The 25,436-nt window shown below is 42.7% G+C and overlaps 1 protein-coding gene across 17 annotated transcripts in view; it reads right to left on the bottom strand.

The window, feature by feature from the left end:
* DMD (dystrophin) overlaps positions 1–25,436 on the bottom strand; it is a 2,044,659-nt gene that overhangs the window by 1,017,519 nt on the left and 1,001,704 nt on the right. For 16 of the 17 annotated variants that reach the window (XM_044996713.1, XM_044997415.1, XM_045002732.1 and 13 more), the window contains one exon: positions 15,171–15,343. In XM_044996713.1, the coding sequence (XP_044852648.1) occupies positions 15,171–15,343 (173 nt within the window). Of the gene's footprint in view, positions 1–5,335; positions 5,462–15,170; positions 15,344–25,436 lie in introns of those variants that run through there. The other variant, XM_045001953.1, reaches the window with a different exon arrangement.

Below are 25,436 nucleotides of genomic sequence, written 5' to 3'. Positions count from 1 at the left end.
TCGTCGGTGCTGAGCAGGTAGCCCCGCAGCCGGAGATCCTCGCCTTCCCTCCTGCCAGGGCTGGGCCAGGGCTCCGTGAGGCTGAAGAGCAGCAGGTCCAGGGGGCTCTCCAGGTCTTTGGCCGCCAGCATGTCGAGGGTGAGGGCGGTGAGCACGAACTGATCCACCTTGGCCACCAGCGAAGCCCAGGGAGGGGGCCGTGTTCTTTGCGCCACCCCGTAGCCGCTCCACCACCTGGAAGTACTCCCGCTCCGTGCTGCCCAGCAGCTCCACCCACATGGGGACAGAGTCGCAGCTGGGCCAGGGCTCGGCTGCAGTGTGCTGGTAGCGGATCCCACATTTGGGGGGGAGGCCAGTGCTGGGGCAACAGGGGGTGTGAGTGGGGGGTACTGGTGGGCGGGGGGGGCTCATGTCTGGGGGCGGGCAGCCAAAAAAATTTTTGCTTGGGGCGGCAAAAAACCTAGAGCCGGCCCTGGTCAGGCCTCATATCTTTGCCTATCCTGGGGGGTGCAATTATGAATTGTTCCTCTCTTCAGCCAGGAGTTGTGCTACAGTACCCTGGGTACCCATTGTTTGGACACCTGTGGTTCCTTCCTTTGGGAATATGTGGTACACGGTGATCACAGTCTGCTTAAAACCAAATTATTCTTTATTTTAACAGTAGGACAAAGAACACTGCAGAAAAAATAGATTTTATAAAAACAAACACTCCACATGTACGTCTATCTTAACTGAAAGTCTCCCCATCCCCTAATAGTAACCTAGGCAGACATCCTCCAGTCTGCTTCCCCTTAACAGCTATCCTGTTAGAAAGTGTTCCTTTTTAAATCTCCCATAGTTCTGTTGATCTCCTGCGAGCTCAGGCCTTTTCCTTCCTGACATTGTCTAACAACTCAAGTGTTTGCTGAGAAATGGCTTATCTTGATCCATTCTTTCCTTTCTGCTAGTTCCGCCCTCCCCCACCCCCCCACAACAGCCCCTATTAAACTTAACCAATAAATTCATACATCAAACTCTCCAATAAGGTCAACATACAGTATACATAAGCTATTACTGAATGGATCCAAATCCACCACGAGGCTATTTAAGGACAATAACTAAAAACTGCTTGGGGACAGAAGGCAAGAAAAATAAGTTCTCATACATTCTCATATGCAAACTAGGGAAACGTGGTCTAGATTAATTTACTATAAATTGGGTGCACAAATGGTTGACAGACCATACTCAAAGAGTAGCTATCAATGGTTTGCTGTCAATTTGGGAGGGCCTACCTACTGGAGTCCTACAGGGGTTAGTTCTGGGTCTGATACTAGTCAATATTTTCATTAATGACTTGGATAATGGAGTAGAGAGTATGCTTATAAAACTAGCAGATGACACCAACCTGGGAGGGGTTGCAAGGACTTTGGTGGACAGGTTTAAAATTCAAAATGACCTTAACAAATTGGAGAAATGGTTTGAACTCAATAAGATGAAATTCAATAAAAAGACAAGTTCAAAGTTGTTTATATAGGAAAGAAAAATCAAATCCACAACTACAAAATGGGGAATAACTGGCTAGTTGGTAGTACTGCTGAAAAGGATCTGGGAGTAATACTGTACCACAAACTATAACGGTAGTTGAGATCTGGAATAAAAGGTAAATTTTCAAAATGGAGAGAGGTAACTAGTGGTATTCCCCAAGAGTCAGTCCTAGAACCAATCCTATTCAATTTATTAATAAATTATCTGGAGAAAGGGGTAAGTAGTGAAGTGGCAAAGTTTGCAGACAATACTAAACTGCTCAAGATAGTTAAGACCAAAGCAGACTGTGAAGAACTTCAACAAGATCTCACAAAACTAAGTGATTGGGCAACAAAAAGGCAAATGAAATTTAATGTGGATAAATGTAAAGTAATGCACATTGGGAAAAATAACCCCAACTATACATACAATATGATGGGGGCTAATTTAGCTAAAACTAATCAGGAAAGAGATCTTGGAATCATCTGGGCTAGTTCTCTGAAGACATCCATGCAGCGGCAGTCAAAAATCAAACAGGATGTTAGGAATCATTCAAAAAGGGATAGAGAATAAGATGGAGAATATCTTATTGCTCTTATATAAATCCATGTTATACCCACATCTTGAATACTGCATGCAGATGTGGTCTCCTCATCTCAAAAGAGATATACTGGCATTAGAAAAGGTTCAGAGAAGGGTGACTAAAATAACTAGGCGTTTGGAATGAGTCCCATATGAGGAGAGATTAAAGAAGCTAGGACTTTTCAGCTTGGAAAAGAGGAGACTAAGGGGAGATATGTAGAGATATATAAAATCATGAGTGGCATGGAAAAAGTGAATAAGGAAAAGTTATTTCCTTGTTCCCATAATATAAGAACTAGAGGCCACCAAATGAAATTAATAGGCAGCAGGTTTAAAACAAATAAAAGGAAGTTGTTCTTCACACAGCGTGCAGTCAACCTGTGGAACTCCTTGCCTGAGGAGGTTGTGAAGGCTAGGACTATAACAGGGTTTAAAAGAGAACTAGATAAATTCATGGAGGATAAATCCATTAATGGCTATTAGCCAGGACGAGTAAGGAGAGATCACTTGATCATTGCCTGTTAGATTCACTCCCTCTGGGGCACCTGGCAATGGCCACTGTTGGCAGACAGGATGCTGGGCTGGATGGACCCTTGGTCTGACCCAGTACGGGCATTCTTATGTTAATAGGCTTTCAAGGAAGATTGTGGGATCCCCATCTTTGGAAGCTTTTGAAAATAAGTTGAACAAACACCTGTCAGGTGTGGTTCAGGTTTATTTGATCCTGACACAACACAGGGAGCTGGACTTGACTTCTCAAGATGCCTTCCAGCTCTACATTTCTATATCACTTATTCAGACACCTATTTGAAATCTTTTCTGTCTCTCTTAGTAAAGACTTACCTTCCACAAAGTCATAGGCTACCAATTAGACCAGGGGGTCAGCAACCTCTGGCATGTGGCCAGTACGTCCCTTGGCACTTCCCACCACCCCCATTGGCCTGGGACGGCAAACCGCAGCCAGCGGGAGCCACGATCGGCTGAACCTGCTGACACGGCAGGTAAACAAACTGGCCCGGCCTGCCAGGGTGCTTACCCTGGTGAGCCGCGTGCCAGAGGTTGCCAACCCCTGAATAAGACTAATGCTCATCTAATTAACCTGAAATCTAACAAAAAAGGGATGCCATGAGTGTGTGACAGATATTTGTCTGAGTCTTATTTTTACTAATTTGGAGGAATAAAAGGGAGGGGGAGAAAGGTAATTCAAAGTTAAGTCAGAGGAGTATGCTCCCACCTAGTCTGCTGCTCCATCCAGTGGCACTGAAATATTGTCAAAATCACTAACAATCTATTTTCTTTTTCTCTGCCACCTTCTTTATTAAAATAAGCTGATATAAAAGCTAAAAACTTCTGTAGAGACAAAGCAAAGTCACAAAGGACCAATGGGTATTATATATGGAGGCTCTAAGTCTCCTTTTAATTCCAGCCAACAACAAATCTCTCAACTGGTAGTAAGCAGAGTTAAAATAGCTTCTAGAACATATACGCTCCTGATCCTGAATAATGCAAAACCTGCATCATAGCTATGTTGTGATTATGGACACACATCTGAAACTACATTGTGAGAAATGTGAATTTTTTTCTGGAGGTGTGAAAACAAGGTTAGGAAAAAACACCCAACATTTGTTTTCAAATGTGAGATTACCCATAAATATATGCAGAAATATTATTTATAGTCAAAAACTTAATTTTGTGGATACACTTCCCAGTCACATTTAGGGGCAGGTTACCTTATGCCTTTAAGACCTATCCCTGTTGCAATAAGCCTACAGAGGGGCACCACTCCAGTGCATGCTTCTGGAGGAACTGTGATCTGAAGGAAGAGCCCATACTACAACTATTTTACAGTCTATGACTCCCACTTCTCATTCACACCTCCCTGCCATTACCAGAACAAGGTGCAAGGATTGGGTTTGTGACTAGCCTCCGCCCTGTGCTGCATATGTTTTAGGGCACAAGTAAAAATAATCCCTTAGAGGGAAACACCAATTCAAACATCAAAGTCCCAATATAAAACAGGATAGATGATGGTCTTGTGGTTAAGGCATTGGACTGGGACTCAAGATATCTAGGTTCAAATACCGACTCTGTTAAAGGTATCTAATGCGAGTTTGGCAAGTCACTTAATTTCTGTTTGTTGGGACCAGAATGTGGAGAGAAGGCAAGGACAAGGGCTCCTGGATATGGCCAATGTGACAGGTTCTCAGTATCTGTTCCTTTAGTGGCACCTGAGATCTAGGGTGACCAGATGTCCCAATTTTATAGGGACAGTCTAAATATTCAGGGCTTTGTCTTATACAGGCACCTGTTACTCCACCCCCATCCCGATTTTTCACACTTGCTATCTGTTAACCCTACCTCTCTCAATAAGAGCAGACACAGGCCCCAAACTTCAGCTCACAATGCTTAATGCAAAGTCAGTCATCAGTAAAACACAAACCATCCTTGACATGGTTATGTGGTCCTGTAATCCAGAAAGGAATCCAGATATGCACATTGATATTACTAGCTCTAATAGCAACATTCAACACCTGCTGGCTTGTTTGCAGTACTTGGCTAGGGACAGGATGAAATCATTTTAAAATGGCTCCTCTCATTCATTCCTGAGAGATCCAAAAGGGTTGTTTGGGCCATTTGCTTTTTTCCTCCTCCAAAGCTCTCAGCTGTGAATTTCATGGATTTCAGCCCTGCCCCAGTGTTATTCAGCATGTGTGAAGTCACTGGGTGTTACTTTGTGGCTACACTGTTTAATCTATATGCCAATATTCTGTTCTATATTGCCTGTTCATCAAAGCCAGTCAGAACTGAACTGCTTTCCTTTTCTTCTCCACTTTGCCAAAGACACAGACCAGGACGAAAGCCAGCTGGCTTAGGCTCAACCCAATTAAGATGGACATGATGCTTGTTGGCAGGAGTAAGCATTTGAGGAACTGGCAAAGGTTATGGCTGCTCCCTCGGGTGAGAGCATCTGCTTAGCTATTCTCAAAGTGGCTTGCAATCTCAGGGTGCAATCTCAAACTGACTGCTGCTTCTGAATCCAAAGACAGCAGTAGCAGCCAGCCAAAGCCTATTTAATCTTCAGCTAGCCAAGAAACTGCATAATTGCCTCTAAGAGGCAGACCCCACATGGTTATGCAGCCCTTTGTCACCTTGACGGCGATATGCTGTACTGAAATGGAGTCCCTGCTGGGCCCTCCTGCCCCCGCTGGGCTGAGAAAGTCACACAGAGACCTTATGTTGCAGTGCTCACCTGTGTTTTTATTTACATGCTGTGCTCCTTCCACCTTTCCGCCATACATGTAGTCTCCTTCTTACAGTCCACCAGCAGGAGAAAGGGGACAAGCTATCTCTCTTTGCTTCCCCTCACTGCCTTTGCTCTACTGCAGCTTCCTTCTTTCTAGCTCCTCCCCTGGCTTCCAGCCCCAGCCTGATGAGGCAGCAGCTGTTCCAGATTCCCCAATCAGGGCCAGGTGATCTACCCAGCTCCAATTCACCTCCCTTAATTGGAGCTGGAGTGACAGAGGGTTGGCTAAGCAGTTTTCTGCTAAGCACCCTGTCACATGTACCCTTCAAGACCATTTAGAAGCTTCTGCCCACCTCTTCTGAAAAGGGTAGATTAGAGAGAGAGCATATTACATCAGTGCCCCAAATTCTGATTGGCTATCAATTCACTACCATGTCCTCATTACTACATATTTGATCCAAACTATGTTAAAAGAAGATTATTAAAGTTGAAAAGTCAAGCACTCAAGAGTTAGGAAATAGAGGAATATGGCTGCCTATGTAATCAGAATTTGGTCCCCTTGTGTATGGATTTTGATACAATCTTTAATTACACGGCCTCAAACTATTTTTTCCACAGGACTCTGCCTCAGTCAGTGTAACAGAAGGGATAGTATTCACTTACTGAGCAGCTATTCAATATTTTGTTTTCTCCTCATTCCTTAATGTATGGCCCCAGCCCTTATTTACCATAACTATTCAAACTCTGCTCTGAAAACAGAAATATTAACTTCCTCTTAGGCTTTTCTATGGTGCTTATCATTATAGAATTGCAAATGCCAAAACTATAACAGGGTTTAAAAAATAATTTAAGTTCATGAGGATAGGTCCTTTGATGGCTGATGGCCAAGGTGGTCAGGGATCCATGCCCATGATCTGGGTGTTCCTAAGCCTATAATTGTCAGAAGCTAGTAGTGGATAACAGGGGATGGATCACTCAATAGTTGCCCTGTTCTTTTCATTCCCTCTGAAGCATCTGGCACTGGCCACTGTTGGGCTACCTGGGTCATTGGTCTGACCCAGTATGACTGTTCTTATCTTACTCCCCCAGCCCTCCCTTGCAATGCCACAAGCCCATCTCTTGTCCCCTCTCCATTTTGAATCATATGGCTTCCCCTTGCATGCTGCCTGGGTGCAAGAAGGAGGTGACAGAAAGGACCCGAGAGACAGGTTCACTTCTCTCAGTTCCAGAACCTGACTCAGAGCAGCCAGGAACAGGTTCTACAAGGAAAGGCTGGCTATGATCCTGAACTGGAGAAAGCACATTCAGTTAATCTGTGGGGATGTTCATACACAGTGCTGTCACACGCTGGAGCTGTGAAAGGCTTGACCATGCTCCATGAGGATGGAATCTTTGGAGATTTTTGATGATTTTGAAGATTTAAGCTCTAGAAAGTTTCTATTGAACTTGGGAAACAGCCATTCTTTTCAAATGTGTATAACAGCTAAATTTGGTCAGACTTATAAGTGGATGGCAAAAGGCACATCCCATGATGCAAAGTCCAGCCCCTGCAAAATGTAAATCACTTCTCTGAAGCAAGGGGACACTATAGCATTTGAAAGAAAAGGATTCAAGAATTTTTTTTAACATGGGCAAAAAAACATTTTCCCCAACCCTTGTTCTTAAAAATGGCTTAAGTAATTTGGCTGATTTTTTCCAAAAACTTTCATCTTTAGGCTGACACACAGCATGGAAAATTTCAGCCTGAACAGTGAAAATCTAGAAAAGTTTTAAGCAACTGAAAACAGGGTCTTATAAAAGAAATAAGAATAACTGACCCTTCTGTTATTCTGGCAGGCTCTCTGTTTGGGAGAAGGCTTCTGCAGCACCTTTCTTCGGGAACTCTCAGGATAGGACTCTCTCCCTAACCTGTCAGACCCCTTCTGAGCTGTCTGGCTCCTTTTTAGCACCACCTCCATCAGGAGCATGCTCTGCAGGTGTGGCTGGGGAGGGTCACCTGGGCCCAGAGTTGCTTCTTAAACCCTTCCGTTCCAATGTGGGATACATAAACCCTGTCACACTCCCTATGTAGAGTGCCTGAAGATTAAAATGCAGTGTTTAACTGCACAGAATTACTAGCTACATTTTTCTAATGTGGTAACTGAGAAACACTTTCAGTGACTTAGCTATGAGGCATTTTGGGTTAGAGGCTAGCTGTAGAACCAAGAGAACTACATTCTTCTCTTGGTCTGATGCTTAATTTGATTTTATCGGCACTGGAAGTGAAGATAGGGCCATGCTGAAGATGTATTCTTGACTAAATACAGATCTTTGCTTGGAATGAGACAGGATTCAGTAGAAGTCATTATTAGCCCCAACACTACAAACAGATATCCTAGTATGGACTCCATCTATGCAGAGTTTCCTTGAGAGACCAACTAGGGCTACACTACAGAATTTACTGCAGTGCAGCTGCACAGCTGTAGCGCTGCTAGTGCAGATGATCTAAGCAGATGGCAGAGAGCTCTCCCTTCGACTTCATTACTTCAGCCCCTACAAGCAGCGGTAGCTATGTCAGCAAGAGAAGCTCTCCTGCCAACAGCGCTGTCTACACCAGCACTTAGGTCACTGTAACTTGTCACTCAGGGGGTGTCTTATTCAAACCCCTGAGTGACATAATTTATACCGACAGAAGCTACTGCGTACATAGCCTGAGGCTCCTGCAGGTTTCCCTGGAGCATGAATGACCTGCAATTAGCACACCTGTTTGCAGAATGTGGGCCTTGGTTTGGCCAGTTCTGCTCACACCTTTAATTTAAGGATCAGATTCACCATCTATACCATAAAATTTTAACAATAACTGCTTCATTTATCAGCACTCAATGAGGTAAGGGAGAAAGAAAACAAGAAGAAAAAGATGTACACATGCAAAAAGGAAAAAAAACTGTGAAATTTCAAACACAAACAATTTTGTTTAAAAAACCAGACATGGTTGCATAGTGACAACAGTTTTATTGCCCATCACATCAATTACAGTAACGTGAAAGCATGTAAAGTAAATTAAGGACATAAACAATCTTACATTGTCCGCTCAATTAGCAAACCTATTCCTCTTATCCAAGTATAAAGAAATGCATACATCATCACAGTCCCCCTAACCTGGTCTCACAATAAATACATACACACAAATTACACCAAAAATAAATCATATTTTCCTATTAATCTACCTACAGAACATTACTGTCAAGAAACAATTATAAGTGCATTACTAAAATATTCTATGACGTAGTAATTGTATTATGAGTATATAGTTAAATATTGAAATACACAAAATCCTCCAACACATTAAAATTAAAAAAAAATAATCATCATCATCCCTGGATCAGTGTTAAGGTAACTGTGCTAGGATGAATGTCCTCAGCATGAAGCTTGTGAGAAATAAGTGCAGGATGTTTTTAGTGGCCTGCCACCAGTGTTTATTGCTGGAAGCTTCTGAATGCAGCCACTTTCCGAGCTGTTTAAATGCTGTAGAATTCTAAAACCTGCTTTTGATAGTCTGTTGGCAGGTACTGTATGTCCCATTTTTGATTCTCTCAGAAGGTTTAATACAGCTGTCATGTGGTAGTGGGAGTTGTGGTGTATATTTTCTCTATTTTCGGAGAAATTTTGGAGGAGTAAACTGATCTAAAATATAAAATGTGTGCCCAGATACTCAATTATGGGTGCCTTGGAAAATTCTGCAATACAACTACTGTACTGAGGGGAAGCAAGCTGATTAGTAAGGGTACGTCTACACTACGGGATTATTCCGAATTTCCATAAACCGGTTTAACAAAACAGATTGTATAAAATCGAGTGTGCGTGGCCACACTAAACACATTAAATCGGTGGTGTGCGTCCACGGTCCGAGGCTAGCGTCGACTTCTGGAGCATTGCACTGTGGGTAGCTACTCCGTAGCTATCCCATAGTTCCCGCAGCCTCCCCCGCCCCTTTGAATTTCCGGGTTGAGATCCCAGTGCCTGATGCGGCAAAAATCATTGTCGCGGGTGGTTCTGGGTAAATGTCGTCAGTCACTCCTTCCGCTGGGAAAGCAACGGCAGACAAGCATTTCATGCCTTTTTTCCCTGGATTGCCCTGGAAGATGCCATAGCATGGCAATCATGGAGCCTGTTTCGCCTTTTGTGACTGTCACCGTATGTGTACTAGATGCCGCTCACAGAGGCGATTCAGCAGCGCTACACAGCAGCATGTTTTTGCTTTTGCATGATAGCAGAGATGGTTATCAGCCATATTGTACCATCTACCATACCATAAATTGGTAATAAGATGATTGTGGCTACCAGTCCTTTTGCACTGTTCCATTTGCTGCTGTCATAAGTGCCCCTGGCTGCTCTTAGCCAGGGGCGCAAAAGCCAAAATTGGGAATGACTCCCTGAGTCAATCCCTCCTTTTTGGTATCTAAAAATAGAATCAGTCCTGCCTAGAATATGGGCAAGTGTACTAGAGAACCACTGTATCAGAGAACCAGAGAGCACAGCTGCTCTGTGTCAGATCCTGCAGAAATTATGAGCTGTATTCTATTCACAGGGGGTGCTCCTGCAACAACCCCACCTGTTGATTCCGTTCTTCCTTCAGCCTTCCTGGGCTACCGTAGCATTGTCCCCCCACTTGTGTGATGAAGTAATAAAGAATGCAGGAATAAGACACAGTGACTTGTTAGTGAGATATGAGTGGAAGGCAGCCTCCAGCTGCTATGATAGTCCAGACAGGACAGTAAGGAGTGTGTAGGAGAGGAGCCCAGCATCCCTCTGCTAGTTCAGGGGCAATTGAATCTTTTCTTTACACATGAAGGGTGGGGGCTGATGGAGCTCAGCCCCCTGTTGCTATGATGACGGTGGTTATCAGCCATACTGTACCATCTACCAGGAAAAATTAGGACCAGGCGCCCTTGATCGACCTAACAGATGCTAGTCAGCATGGTTACCAGTCCTTTTGCACTGCCCCATGTGCCAATAGGCTGATGATGAGGACGGATACCAGTTGTATTGTACCATCAGCCATCCATAGCGTGGGGGGAGCAAGGATGTTGGTGTTGAGTGCTGCACCATCGCGTCTATCTGCAGCATTCAGTAAAGATAGGGTGACATGTAAAAGAGTCGAGAGAGGATTGTTTTCCCTTTCACTTCTGGGGGTGGGTGGGGGGGTGCGTAAATTGCCTAGCTATGCCCTGACCCACCGTGGACACTGTTTTTGACCCTAGAAGCATTTGGAGCTCAGCCAAGAATGCAAATGCTTTTCAGAGACTGCAGGAACTGTGGGATAGCTTGAGTCCTCCAGTCCATGAGCGTCCATTTGATTCTTTGGCTTTCCGTTACGCTTGTCACGCAGCAGTGCGCTGAGTCCCTGCTATAGCATCTGTCTGGAGATATTTAAAAAATGATTTTGAATTTCGTCTTCTGTAACGGAGTGCTGATAGAACAGATTTGCCTGCCCTTACAGCGATCACGTCTGCATCGTCCATGCGGGAGCTCTTTCTTTATTTTGATTTTTAACTGCATCACCACCCGTGCTGATCAGAGCTCCACGCTGGGCAAACAGGAAATATTCAAAAGTTCGCGGGGCTTTTCCTGTCTACCTGGCCACTGCATCTGAGTTCAGATTGCTGTCCAGAGCGGTCAGTGGTGCACTGTGGGATACTGCCCGGAGGCCAATACCGTCGATCTGCGGCCACACTAACCCCAATCCGATATGGTAATACCGATATTAGCGCTACTCCTCTCGTTAGGGAGGAGTACAGAAACCGGTTTAAAGAGCCCTTTATACCGATATAAAGGGCCTCTTAGTGTGGACGGGTGTGGTGTTAAATCGGTTTTACGCTCCTAAAACCGGTTTAAACGCGTAGTGTAGACCAGGCTTCACACATCACACTGGGCAATTTTCCAGTTTGTCAGACCTACCCAGCTGTACCTGCAAAGCAAGGAGTTTTGTGTAGCATGAAACTCTGTCAGTTAAATATGGTGGGTTTGGGGTTTTGGGTCCCCTCCCACTCTCCCTCTCCCCCCCCCAAAAAAAAACCTCTCTGGTGTCAGCCTACTACAAGAGTTGAAACAAGAGCTTAGTAGCTGGTGTGACCCCTACAACAGTAGTGTTAAGCTAGTATGTCCAAAAAAGGTACACTGCTTAGCAGCTTCCCTTCATTATAAACAGGATACTGAAAATATATTGAGCGGCATTTGGTGACAGGGGCACTGGAACAATTTTTTACACACAGGGTGCTGAGAGCCATTGAACCAAACTGCAAACCCTGTATGTAATAGAAACCACTTCAAGTCAGGGAGTGAGGCAGCACCCCTAGTTCCAGCACCTATGCTTGGTAAGCATTTTCCTCATTTTCTGTCACGAAAATACAAGCCATATTTCAGAAAGGAAAAAAAAATATTGTCCAAAACCTAATTTAAGTAGGAAATTTCAACAAAATGCAACTTAAAATATGACAGATATGGGAACAACGAGAAAGTATATATATTAGCCTAATCCAAAGCTCACTGAAGTTAGTAGGAATCTTTCCATTGACTTCTATGGGATCTGGTGCAGGATGTGTGTTAAGAACTACAAGATCACTGTAATAGATATTGTTTTCACCTCACCTCCGCCTACTGGAATAATGTTATTTTAGTCTCCACTTGTAGAAGTGGAAACATCTGTTTCACTAAAACTCCATGACTTTCTAAGATTCAGGAACATGAGTTACTCAGGGATGTGTGTATTAGCCTGTTGCAGCCACCTTTCAAGCCCAGAATCTGCACCTTTTCATTTGCACATCCACCTACCAATCAACTGAATTTGAAAGCAAAAGAAGATATTTCTTCAATAATACTTTTAAAGCTGTCCTAAGACTTCAGCATTAAGAGTGTATGTTGGCAACAAGTCTCATGAGTATAATTGTTATGATACTTTTACCCCTTATAGACACAGATAGCTAGAAGCAAAATGCTAAAGGTCATATCCTCCCCAGGATTTTTGTGCAGCCCAAATCCACCTCACAAAATATGTGTTCTGAAAAAAAATATCAGATTTAAAAAGAAAGTTGAAGCTAACACAGCAAAAGATTTTTAAAAAAAAACTCTGCCATTCCAGAAAGCAGAACTGATCACAGGTTATAATCATAGTCAATCATACCAAAATAGGACAGAACTAAGTAAACTTCAGTTGAAAAATAATAATAAATAATCATACTTTGCCTTTCATCTCATGATCGCAAAACACTTTGCAAATATTAATATATATATAATCTCAAAACAACCCTCAGTGGAGCTGAATATTATTATAGTAGATCTTCCATATGGGTAAATTGAGGCACAGAGGAAATGATGGCAGTGCTAGGAATAAAATATTGGAGGAGTTGACTTCCAGTCCCCAGCTTTCACTCTTAGACACTATTCCCTCACTCTGGAACAGCAAGAATATTTATATGGGCCCATGCAGAGCAGTGCAAGAATATTTATACAGGCAGAGGCAGATTATGGTTTCGTGGGGCCCCTCTTCACCCTTTCTGACTGCAGTCCCCCCGTACCCACCCATGCTCCTGCCATGGGGGCTTGCCCGACTCTCCCGTCCTGGCATTCCTGCCGGGGAGAAAGGTCAGGGCGGAGGGGTGTCCTAATCCCAGACCCCAGCAGAAGCACCAAGAGGGCTGGTGGAGTGGCACAAGACCCTACGCCCCGGCCCCATTCCCCCAACAGGAGTGCCTAGTGCGCTGGCAGGTGCCCATTTTTCTGGGGGCCCCCAATTAGCTAGGCTAATCCACCACTGTATAGGGGGTGGGGAGGGACTCTCAGAAAGGTACTGAACATTCATTTTACTAGTGTGGAATATAAGAATTTGGCTGAAGCTGAGCCTTGAAAAAACAGTGTTACTCTCTGCCTGAGCTGCTTTCACCATCCAGTCTGCACTTATACCTCATCTTCACTGCTGCAAATGGCATTGTGACAAACAGCAGAATCCTAGTTAGTGCAGCCAGTGCTGAGTTATCTTATTTAAAAAAAAAAAAAAAACAACAACAAAAAGCCCCAAGCATACATCCTGGAAACCTTCCCAGATTATACATTTGTCTCTCTAATTTATACTTTAGAGGATGAAGCCAAACAGCAATAACATCAGAAGGATTAGTGAATTATTATTTCCACTACAGCTCTCCCTGAACTTCCTCCTTGGCTTATACTGCAAAACAAAGCATAAACCGAAACAAAAGTTGGTTACTGGATGGCTGTCTAGAAGTACACCTCTACACAATCTACATTATGCCTGCCACTGTAAATTCATTTTTAATAAACACCATATTCCAGCTAGTTTACTTAGGTTTGGCTGGTAGGACAAGCTAAAGTGTTAGTCCGCAGTACTGTAAAGCATTTTTTCTCCTTCTCACTGCTCCCATGGGTTCACCCCCTAACCCATTTATATGATAGTAATAGTTCTGAATTATAAATGAGATTTTTAGTACATTCATTCTAAAAATGAATGGGAACTCTTTATGCACTTCTTCAGATAAGTATACTATGCTGATGAATACCTGATGGGACACTGTATCAGCGCATCTAAAAATGAAATTAGGAGGAAAGTGACATTACAGCAAACTTCAAACTCCTTGTTCTGGGGTAGATGGGAACAGTTACAGTAATTTATCAAGAAGAATTTCTAAAGACTAGGACTAAACAGTATTTTGACAGTATTATCTGGATATAAATCCACAACATAAGGTCCAATCCTGCAAACACTCATATGAATACTTCCAGTGGCATCACTCACACGTGTAAGGATTTTCAAAACTAGAATCAGTCTCAAAAGACTCACCATGTACTATTCTGTGGTATCGCAGTAAAAGTTTTGAACTGTGAAGCTACAAGCTTTTAATTAAGGTAAACTTAATTGCCAGCTTTAAAGTACACCTGCTACTCAAGTACTTGATATATCCCAAGTGGCAGAGACATTTGTGCATAGTTTTGGTACATCTCCAATGACATCTGGTATCTCATCCAATTGTACATTTTAAGGAAGACTTACAGAAACCTAGACATTTTAGTAAAGGATGCCAAAAGCTTTAAATATAGATTTGTACATAGGGCATACAATGAATTACTGGATTGCTAGACATATGCTATATTACTAGCACAAACAAGACTTTAATCAGTAAGGCGGGTTTGGCTACTTTCCCAATCATAACCTGATTTCCACTTCAACCCACATTTCAAACAAAATAAAAATATATGTACTTAACAAATAAATAGATCTCAAGATTGATCACCACTACCTTTCCTCATACCTTTGTTTATGCCTTCCCTTGCTGTCTAATATCAAATATACAGTAGGTGCATTTAAAAAGATTATGTTCTTGGCATAGAGTTATTACCAATTCCAGACTCATTCCTTGGACTTCAAGTGGGTAATAATCTTGGAACCTGTAACATCTCTAAAACTGGAATGGATTTTTTCAAAACTATACCGCACCATCGGGTCAGATCCTGAAATCAATAGTGTTTTTCACTGAGCACACACGGTTTTCTTGCATGGAAAAGTTGTCTGATCAGTGCCTTAAGACTGTAAAATCTTCAGGGGAGGGGTATCTGAGTTTTAGTTGTCTGCAAATGGTTATGCACACACATGGCATTTATATACGGTATATAAAGTGCAACATAAATGGCAATTGGTCAAAATATTTTTAGATTTTACAAACTTGCTTTGAATTTAAATTTAAAAATCACATGTATGTTCCTGTGTTTCGATAACAGAAGCTGGAGCAATCACACCAGTAAGCCAAATGTTAATGAGCTTCACCATAAATAACAATATAAAGAAGTTACTTACGCCTGTCGGTCCCTGTACATCTTGTTAACTTTTTCCCATTGGAAATTAAGCTGAGTCAGCTTTTCCTGTATCTTTGCAGCTTCCCCAGGTGTGGCACTTTGCAAAGCTGATGTCTTCTTGCTGCGAATAACCTCAATCTGACCTGAGAATCTCCCCAGGCTATCTTTAACTTTCTGCAACATCAAAATTTTAGAAGAAAAAAAAATGAAACATCAGCGATTGTTAAAAAGCAAACAAACAAAACAAAAACACTGTAATAACCTTGACAATGACAACAGTCCTACAATACTTAAGCAATAATGATTGAGGCACAAGTCATTTCCTGGGGAATTAATAACTAGTGGAGAGAACTGATGGCTTGAGGTGAAGCAGAGGCCCATTAACCTCAGCTAGTCATTAATTCCACAGGAAATAACATGTGTTAAGGTTACTACTACTTTAACCCAGTTTATTTATAAGGAAATAGAACAAAAACCCCTTTTAACTTAAATTGCACATCCTTTCAAAAACACCACCTGGTTAATCAAGTTTGCTTAGAAATGATCCGGCAAGTAAGCCATGCTCATTCATTTTCTGGAGGGAACTTTAACTGTTTAACTGCTGCTGCACATCTCTGATATGTAAGATGTTGTGTTCAGTACACAAGCCACAGATATTAATGGAACAGCCTGAAATAATTAGTACACTGAGTACCACTGACACTGAATTTTGCTGAATGTGCCATTTATGTTCACAACATAGGCTTGGCCATTCTAGATCAGAACTTTGAGCCATATAGTCTAACTCTCTGTCCCCAAAAGTAGTTAGTTCTTGATGAGGAAGGTGAAATCCTCCATATTTCACCAAACTATGGAATGGTGTGCACTGCAGGACTGAAAGGGAAGAGAACAGAATTGTTTCCTGACCCTTAAAGATATTTAAAATTGCCTTATTATCTTTCAAAACTCCAGATGTTGTGAGTGGTTCTGAAATTATTCCTCCAGTCACTCCATTAAATCCTGACAGAGAATTATGTGGATTGACTGAACACTGTGTAAATTAATATATAAATAATATTTTTTGTTTCTATTCTGTCTTCCATCCAAGAATTCCAAATCACATTACAAGTGTTAGTGAATGTAGCTTCACAACCTCTAACCTCTCTTCTTCTCTGTGGTCCAGTCCCTTCCTTTTCCTCTTTGAAGTTCTCCTCTGGTGCTGCTTCTCATATCAAAAAAGTTTCCCGTTCCTCTCTTTCTGCCCTTCCACAAGTTGTTTCACATCCGCTTTGGATGAGTACTACCCATAGTGAGGGTGAATGTAAGTCCCCCTACTTCTGCCACTACAGTGCCAGCTGCCTGTACGTGAAACCATCTATTGTGCTAACCTTCTCGTGGCCTGTGGCCAGAGGAAACTTGTGGTAGTGGTAGTATTGTCAATTGCAGCCCAAGCAGCCTACTCACATAAAATAAAATAAAATAAACAAGAGGTTCTAGCAGACCTAGGCTTTGATGATTCCTGGGTGTTTGTGATGAAGACCATGAATAATTTATCCCCACTCTACCACCTTGACTCAAAATGTGTCTACTGATCATGCATGAGTATCTATGGAATATTGCTGAAATGCCAATAATTCTGCTTCAATAATGTCCAAGGATAAGCTTCTACAACCCAATCAGGATCTGCAATGACAGAGGCAAGATAGAGGGGATTTAGATGAGGGGGTCTCCCCAAATATCCTTAACTAGATATGGGTTCTTCCCTGAGAGGCCCCTTTCAAAACCATATCACTATGTCAAGAACTTGTTTCCATTCTGGGGAGTATCAAATATCTGTCTTCTCTTAACAGGTGACTGGGAAGGACATAATTAATATTTAGGAAAAAGAAATGGGGTGGGTTCTTTGAACATCTCCCTCCTCTTGTCCTGTTCCTGAAAAGGCATAAAACGCGGATGAAGGCATTAAATCACACCATGGATGGGATCTAATCTACCACATTTTTTCCCCTTTCAGCTCTATCAATTTTTTTTTTAAACATGAATTGGTTGGGAAAATCCAATGCAAAGTAGGTGGTGTCCTAGTGACTCCAGCACATAAAACTTATGTTAAAACAAAAAATTCCCTTTGTGGATTAATATGGAATGAATCTGAGTACCAGAGAAAACTATTTCCTCAAGCAGATGACCTCCTCTGGCACATCGGTCAATCTACTAAACAGCCATAATTCACAACTGTCCTTCTGTTTCTTTGTCTGTACGTCACATGGAAGGCTGCAAATATTGTTTTTTTTACTGAATAACCCAAATATAAAAAATCTTCAGCATAAAATTATACATATTAGAGACCTACAAACGATTCACAAGAAAAATATGTGTACTATAAGCATCTAACTTGAACAACTCCTCCTTCCTCACAAACACCTCAGTACTGTATGGCACACCATCCTCAGCACTATTCCAGGGGTAATATGGATGAACTGAACATTTTTTACAGACATTTTACATACAAATACAGTAGGCTGCTCAAAAGCAGGTCATACACTCCTATATCCTGTGGAGGGCATCTCACAGATTCCAGTGCCACAAAAACCTCCTATGTTGCTTGGTGAGTTTTTCATTGTTATCCCTGTAGTAGTTCTGTTTGGAAGGGTCTAGCTGAAATAAATCAATGTCTCCTTTGAGGCTTGCCAGGACTCCTGCTTGACAGAGTCCACATTTGGTACTTTCTTCCTGCAACCTGTCCAACTCATCTCTTCTCCTGCCAGTTTTCCCCAGCCACCCACTGTCTGGCCAGACTCTGCTCACATTGCTCTGCATCTCCGTTTCTCTCCCTCACTTTCTTCTGGAGTATATGGCCTCAGACTGAGCCAGGGGCGGCTCCAGGCCCCAGCACGCCAAACGCGTGCTTGGGGCGGCAAGCCGTGGGGGCGCTCTGCCGGTCGCCGGGAGGGTGGCAGGCAGGCAGCCTGCTGCAGCATGCCTGCGGAACTTCCACCGGAGCCACGGGACCAGTGACCGGCAGAGCGCCCCCCGTGGCATGCTGCCGTGCTTGGGGCAGCGAAATGTCTAGAGCCGCCCCTGGACTGAGCACAGAGCTGAGAGCTGATAAGAGCAACGGGCTATGTTTCTTATTTCTGCTTAATGCGAGAGTGCTTCTCCGGCTGGCGGTTGGCTCCCTGCTCCAAAGTGGTATTTCAGGCATAGTGGGGAAGGCTGCTGATTGGACTAACTGCAAGGGAGGAGCAAGCTGGGAGCTTGTGGGTGACAGCACTCTTACACCACCAGCAGGATTGGAGTGGAGAGGGTTAAGCAGTTTTGGAGGAAACAGAAAGAAAATTAAAATTTCCCTCTAGCACTATATGAATCTCTCTCCTCAGCCCTCTGACTAGACCTTAATAGCTCTGTTTTGCCACATGAAAAATAAAATGCAGACTCCACCTTCCTCTCACTCCCAAAGAGCACGCATTGGCACTAACAGCAAAGGATTTGGAGGTTTCTGTTTCAAGTGGAAGAAAAGGACAATTAACATGAATGGGCTGTTTTGTAGTGGTACTGTCAGTGTCTTCCTATGAATCCATATTCCATCCAACGGTGACTGGGTAGTTTCCGCCCCCCGAAGACTACTTTGTTGTTACAGAATCCTGTGAAAACTGCACACTGAGCATTAAGACTTATACTTTTTATTTCGTGTGGGCATAAAGTATATGCATGTACTAATTATTTAAGTACAACATTGTGCAATAAATGTAGACACCATGCCACAAGGAGGTATAATAAACACATTTCCCAAGTAAGGGTCTGATCCTGGAAATCCTTGCTCATGTGAATAATCCCTATTCACAGAGGTATCCCTGCTGAAGTCAATAGAATATACTCATGTTAAGGGATTAAGGCATTACAAATTTCTATTGTCCTTCTCTGAACCTTTTCTATTTCTTCTATAATGGAATAAAACTACAGTATCCAAGTAAGGATGTACCATTGATTTAGATACGAATGTTATAATATTTTCAATATTATTCTCTAATTCTAACATAATACAGAATAACATTATTTGTGATTTGAACTACAGCTTCACCTGGAGCAATGTCTTTTGTTGAACAGCCCATAACGATGACAGAGACTCATGAATGTTATGTGTAATTTAAGATATTCCTTCTGATGTGTGTAGACAGGTGTATCCCAGAATGCCTCCTTGTGGCCTGGGATGGCCCTGCAGACACCCCACCTCAGTTTCCCTCTGACTTCTGAGAATCCACTTACAGCCAAAAAAAGAAAAAGTATTTAAAACGTGTTTAAAACAAAATTCCCCTTCTCTTGGGTTATAATTTATTCAACATAGTTCAGCATCCCAAAGTGAGCTTCAGGATTTCCACAGACCTGCTTTTGGGCTGTGTGATTCAAGTCCTAGCTTCCCCATCACACAAACTCTCCTTTTAGTTCAGGGTTTCACGGCCCCCTTTCTGGGGGCAGGTTGCTGGCTGAGTCCGTCTTCTTTCTGGGCTCTGAGCCTTCTTTTGAAATTCACCCACCCAGTCAACCAACCACTCCCTTAATCCTTCCAAAGCACTTATCTGGACCAGCAAGGAGAGAGGGAAGCCTTGCCTCACCCACCAATACAAGGCTCCTGATCCTCAGCTCTTAAAGGAAAAATAGACTGTTTTCTTCCTATACTTTCACCCTCCCAGACACAAACTATTCCTCAGGGCCTTCTGCCTCTCACTAATACATGTTTTGGTTTTCTGGATACTTGAAATAGGCTAACTAACCTCTCACACTACCTTTTTCTGATCTGAAGGGGCCATTACCCTGCAAAACCTTACACTTATCTACAGTTATTTTCTCCTACTATCACATTGCCCAGTTGCCTAGCTTTGTCAGATGCTTCTGAAGTTGCTCAATGTTTTCCCTGGTCTTTACCAAAATAACTGTCATCTTCAAATTTTGTCATCTAACTGCTCACCCTCTTTTCCTGATATTTAACACATTAAACAACAGTTGTCTTTGTATAGGTGTTTGACTCAACCTACTATTAATTGTATTCCATTTGGAAAACTGATCTCATCACCTGGCCTACAGGGACCAGGTTAAAGAGCTGGAGTTGCATATAAGGGCAGTAAAAGCCCTGTCTCTATTCAGGGGAGAATCTTCCAACACATGCATTGCAAAAGTCTAAAACTGACCTGCGAGGATCCCTATGGCAGCCGTGGTTTACAGGACATACCAGGGGCAGGTGGAGCATGTTGGTGGTGCGACTGAAGTAGGCAGTTGTGTGGAGATTCTAGGCAGCACTGTGGCCCCACAAAGTAGTCCTAGTAAGGCTGCTAAAACTGAGACAGGTCCCCAGGGCTGTTTAATTTACCTCGGAGGCCTCTTCAGCCCTTAGAAGAACCCAGGATTGGAAGGGCACGAAGTTGTCTTACAGTCACCTTATTCTACACCTCTCCTCCTGTATTGTGAGTTCTGTGCTGTGCTTTTTGGAAATGTAGCACAGAATCTCACCTGTAACTCCCCCTTTTTCTCTTTCAGTTTTTAATATATGACAGTTTTACCTCGATTTTGTGAGGATTTATTTTTCGTCATAAACACTGCTTTAAAAATACAAATACATTAGATTAATTGGTTCTTCTTTATTCATTATTATACAACTCCTTCAAAGAGCATTAATAGGCTTCCTTTATATAATCCATGTTGCTTTCTCTCCACCACACATGGCCAGCTTTACTATTCTATCTGAATGAATTTTTTCAGCTAATTTAAGATACTCTGTGTCACTTTTGGAATAACATCCAGCAACTTTTCTAAAAACAGGTAAAACATTGGATATCACTGATAGCTGGATTTATGATGATAATAATCATAATCATAATTTTGGCATCCCAGCCATTTCATTCTCTAAATCACTTCAGAAAGATAATAAGTCTAATTTACCAGTCAAAATGAAGTTAATGTCTTTTTAGGTGAAAAAGGAATAAAGCAGCAGAGAATTATTAGTCAATTTTATAGTATCTCATTGCATTTTTTTAAATAATAATTAAATGGTCTCAAGTTGCAGAGGGGGAGGTTTAGGTTGGACATTAGGAAAAACTTTTTCACTAGTAGGGTGGTGAAGAACTGGAATGGGTTACCTAGGGAGGTGGTGGAATCTCCTTCCTTAGAGGTTTTTAAAGTCAGGCTTGACAAAGCCCTGGCTGGGATGATTTAGTTGGGTTTGGTCCTGCTTTGAGCAGGGGGTTGGACTAGATGACCTCCTGAGGTCCCTTCCAACCCTGAGATTCTATGATTCTATGGAAAAACAGACTCCAGATTTGGCTCTCAATTTCCACATCAAATGTGCTCCGATTGCAATGAGAAAAAATGTTTTTTCGCCAATTCTGAGCCTAGCAAGCTCATCTAGGGAACTGAAAGTTAACACGGGTATTTAACTTGCCACACATCACCACCACCAAAAGGCAAATTCTGCCCTCAGTGACACCTGTGCAATACCATAACCTTCACTGGAGCTGCACAGGTGTACATGAGGGGAATTTAGAGTACAGTGCTACAGTGGCCCAGCTGCAGTGCTGCAGCTGCACCACTGTAGTTCTTCAGTATAGACACTACCTGTGCAGACAGGAGGGTTTTCCCTTCTTAATTCAGGAATCCCACAGCCCTCCTTCTAGCATCTATGCTGATAATTAAGATGCAGCCCTCACTTAGCTTCTTTGAGCTACCCCTTTCCCCCCTGGACTTGGAGAGGTGAGCAGTCAGGCCTTCACTTTCCTGCTTTGCCTCTCTGGAAGCTTCTCTTTTATATCCAGGCCTGGACTGATTTAAGCACACGACTTACCTGTCATGTGGCTACACTACATTTTTCCACCTAGGAAGAAGGCCTTAATGAGTCACAAATGAGGCTAGACCCATTATCCTTCAGAAGGCCAGTCATTCTGTGACAGTGCCATTTTTACATGGCATTAGTACAGTTGTTTAGTACACTAACGTATACAAGCTTGTTTATGGCTTGTAGCAAACTGTATTAGAGGTGGGTCCTTAGAGAGGAAGAATCTCTCTCAGAGTTCCCCAGAGTACAAGGGTGCTTTATAATGGAGATTTATCCCTTTTTTTTGCACCCAATGATGACTATCTCTTCTCTGCTTTTGGGGGGGAAGAAGGGCTGCTTATGCCCCCAAGAGAAGCAGCAGGGAGTAGTGCCTATGGTCAGGGAAAGGGAGAGACTGTATTGGGAGAATAAAGGTGAGGAGAAGGCTACTTAAAGCCTCCACCATGAATGGTGATTTGACTCCTCTGATCCTGAAGACAATGACTTATATTTAACAGAGATGGGAGACTGGATGGGGCTAAGAAGCTTCTGCCTATCACAGTCAGAAGCATGTTGGCTGCGAGAGGGCGACCCTTGGTGGGATAGCCCCTGTGACGGGGAGCACTGCTGGAAAGGGGGAGACTGTGGTGGTCGCAAGCTGAGTTTACCTTGGGACCGGAACCCCGCACGGGTCAGAGTGGGCGGCACTGGGAGGGACACTGTCTTGCGCCACTTGGAGGGCCCCTGGCGAGGATGGCATCCGGAGTAGCCGGTGGGGAGTGGGCTGGGCTACACCACTCCACCTGAGATGGGGCCTGAAATCCCCAAGGGGGTGAAGAAGCGCCTGAGACAGGGGCTTGGTCCACCCCAGGTTTGTCCTTTACCTCGCAGGAAGCTGGAGACCTTCCTCGCCCCATCTTCCTGGGCTTCTTGGCTGGAGCCATGGAAGGAGACTAGTGCTGGCTCATAGATGGTACCGGTGTGGCGCTGTGCACCGAGGTCACATTGCTTGGTGCTCCGACATCGGGGGTAAGGGCAGACTCAATCAGGAGTGCCTTCAAATGAATGTCACGCTCATTCTTCATCCTGGGCTTGAAGGACTTGCAGATTTTGCACTTATCACTAATGTGACCTTCACCCAAGCACCATAAACAACTATTAAGTGGATCGCTAATGAGCCTTTTACAGCGATTGCAGGGTTTAAAGGCTTGGCCATGCCCGTGCCAAGGCGAAGTCCGTTTAGAGACCTACTAAGTCTCTAACTTAACAAATAGGTTGAACTAAACTAGAGGGAAACTATATGCAGTAATATTTGCAAGAGGTAAATGAGTTCAAACGAAGCAGCACCAGTTCCGTTCACCATCACTGGTAGCAAGAAGGAACTGAGGGTGGAGAGGGCCGATGGCACCCTATGTGCTGTGGCATACGTGCGCTACTCCAGGGGGTGCCAGAGCCGGTCTCCAACAGACACTGCTGAGGGAAAAACTTCTGGCACCAGTGCACATGGCGAGCACACACACCTAAGTTGAATGGACTTGAGCAATCACTCAAAGAAGAATCACAACTCAGGGGCAAAGGCTGTTGCATATTCCTCTCCACATTGAGGGAGGGGGGCAAATTTTATGAGCTTATGCTGTACAGTTCCCTGTGTAGTGCAAGACTGTATAATTTTGGGTTTATATTCCAGGGGGGGTGCATACCTGAGGAGCTGGGAGTTGCCTTAGCTGTAGCCGTCCTATGCAAGGGCCGGTCAGAGAGCCTGCATATAACTGCAGCTGGGTGTGACCCTACATGTATGTATGCTGCAGATGCAACCAGGTGCACTAATTGCTCTCTGGCTTCTTTCTCTACCAGTGTGGGGTACACAATCCATAACAATACATCAGATTTTATCTCCTGTTATTTAGAACATATATATATATATATATATATATGCATCCATGTTCTAAATGTTATTGTTATGGATTGTGTGCATATATATATATATATGCACACAATCCATAACAATATATATATATTAAATTTGCCTTTTTGTTAATGAAATTCACAGCTGGATCACATGCAGTGATCCAGAGAAGAGAGAGAAAATGAGTGTATAAACACACATATACCCCTTCCATTTTTCAAGATGAAAAAAATGGCTTCAAGTTGTTTTAGATATCAAGAGGGCTTTAGGAGATTTTGTAACCTGGTTAACAAAAGTGCACACAACTTTCATTTCTAAGAATAAAGGATTAGAGAAACCCATTAGCAGCTGAAGTGACAGCAGCCTTTGGGGAGTGGATCCATCTCATTGCCCTTGAAAAAGAGAAATCAGAACACTAGAGACTCAAACTCCAGTTCATTTTCACTATCTTGAATTTGTCTTTATCTGACAGCTGAGGACAACATACCGGACAAATTCAATTCTTTGGCCATTTGTGTACCAAGCATCACATTACTGATAGATCAAGTTGGGAAGTGTATTCAATCACTCTGACTTCCAAGTTGTAGTTAATTAGGTTTTGCAGAGCTACAGCAGAAAACTATTTTAAACTTCATGTTTAGTGCTTCTTCATTAAGTTGTATTTCCTGATTCCTGTATTTGTTGCCTGGGATCATTTGATATGATCCAGATGTGAATTTCATTTATAAAACGCAAATAATTTTTTGGCAAATAAAACATATGTAGGATGATGCACTGTCCTTACATGCATACTGTAATTATATCTCTCAGTTTTTATACTGACGTCAAAATAGGCAACAGCACAGGTTGTAGCACTCATGAATGGCAGGGAAAATATCTGCAACTTAATTACAGTTTTAAAATTTGTACTAGAACAGAAATATAATATTTGATATGGATGATTTTTTAATACAGCAGACTTAGAGAGGATTATGAAAGCAGTCTGGCTGGGAGAATGGTAGGTGCAGAGTAATTATAGTGCATTGGTGTAGACTGAAATGACTTACAGTAGAAGGATGACAAAGAAAGCTGCTGGATGTATGTATAAAATGGAGATATATGAAGGGACAAGAATTATCATGCATAAAATGGAGAAGAGAAGGGAGATTATACATAAAGTAGAGCAGAGAAGATTCCTGGATTTTTAAAAAAAAGATGAAATAAATTTACAAGGAGGCTGACTGGAAATATTATATTAGGTAAGGATATTTTAAGATAATATGGACCCAATTCTCCAAATACTGATGCATCTGAGCTATGGATAGCTCAGTGGTTTGAGCATTGGCCTGCTAAAGCCAGGGTTGTGAGTTCAATCCTTGAGGGGGCCATTTGGGGATTGGCCCTGCTTTGAGCAGGGGGTTGGACTAGATGATCTCCTGAGGTCCCTTCCAACCCTGATATTCTATATTGATTTTAATGATAACAATTACTGAAAAACTTTATGCATAAATGTTTGCAGACTCAAGTCTTATTATAAAATATGTTCCTACTAAATGCAAGACAGTGAAAGAAACAAAGAAAGTGTATACTATTTAACTGTACAT

The sequence above is a fragment of the Mauremys mutica genome, chromosome 1, assembly GCF_020497125.1.
Source record: "Mauremys mutica isolate MM-2020 ecotype Southern chromosome 1, ASM2049712v1, whole genome shotgun sequence".
NCBI lineage: Eukaryota > Metazoa > Chordata > Testudines > Geoemydidae > Mauremys > Mauremys mutica.
The sequence above is the reverse complement of the archived record's forward strand: the minus strand, read 5'-3'. Positions and strand labels throughout refer to the sequence as shown.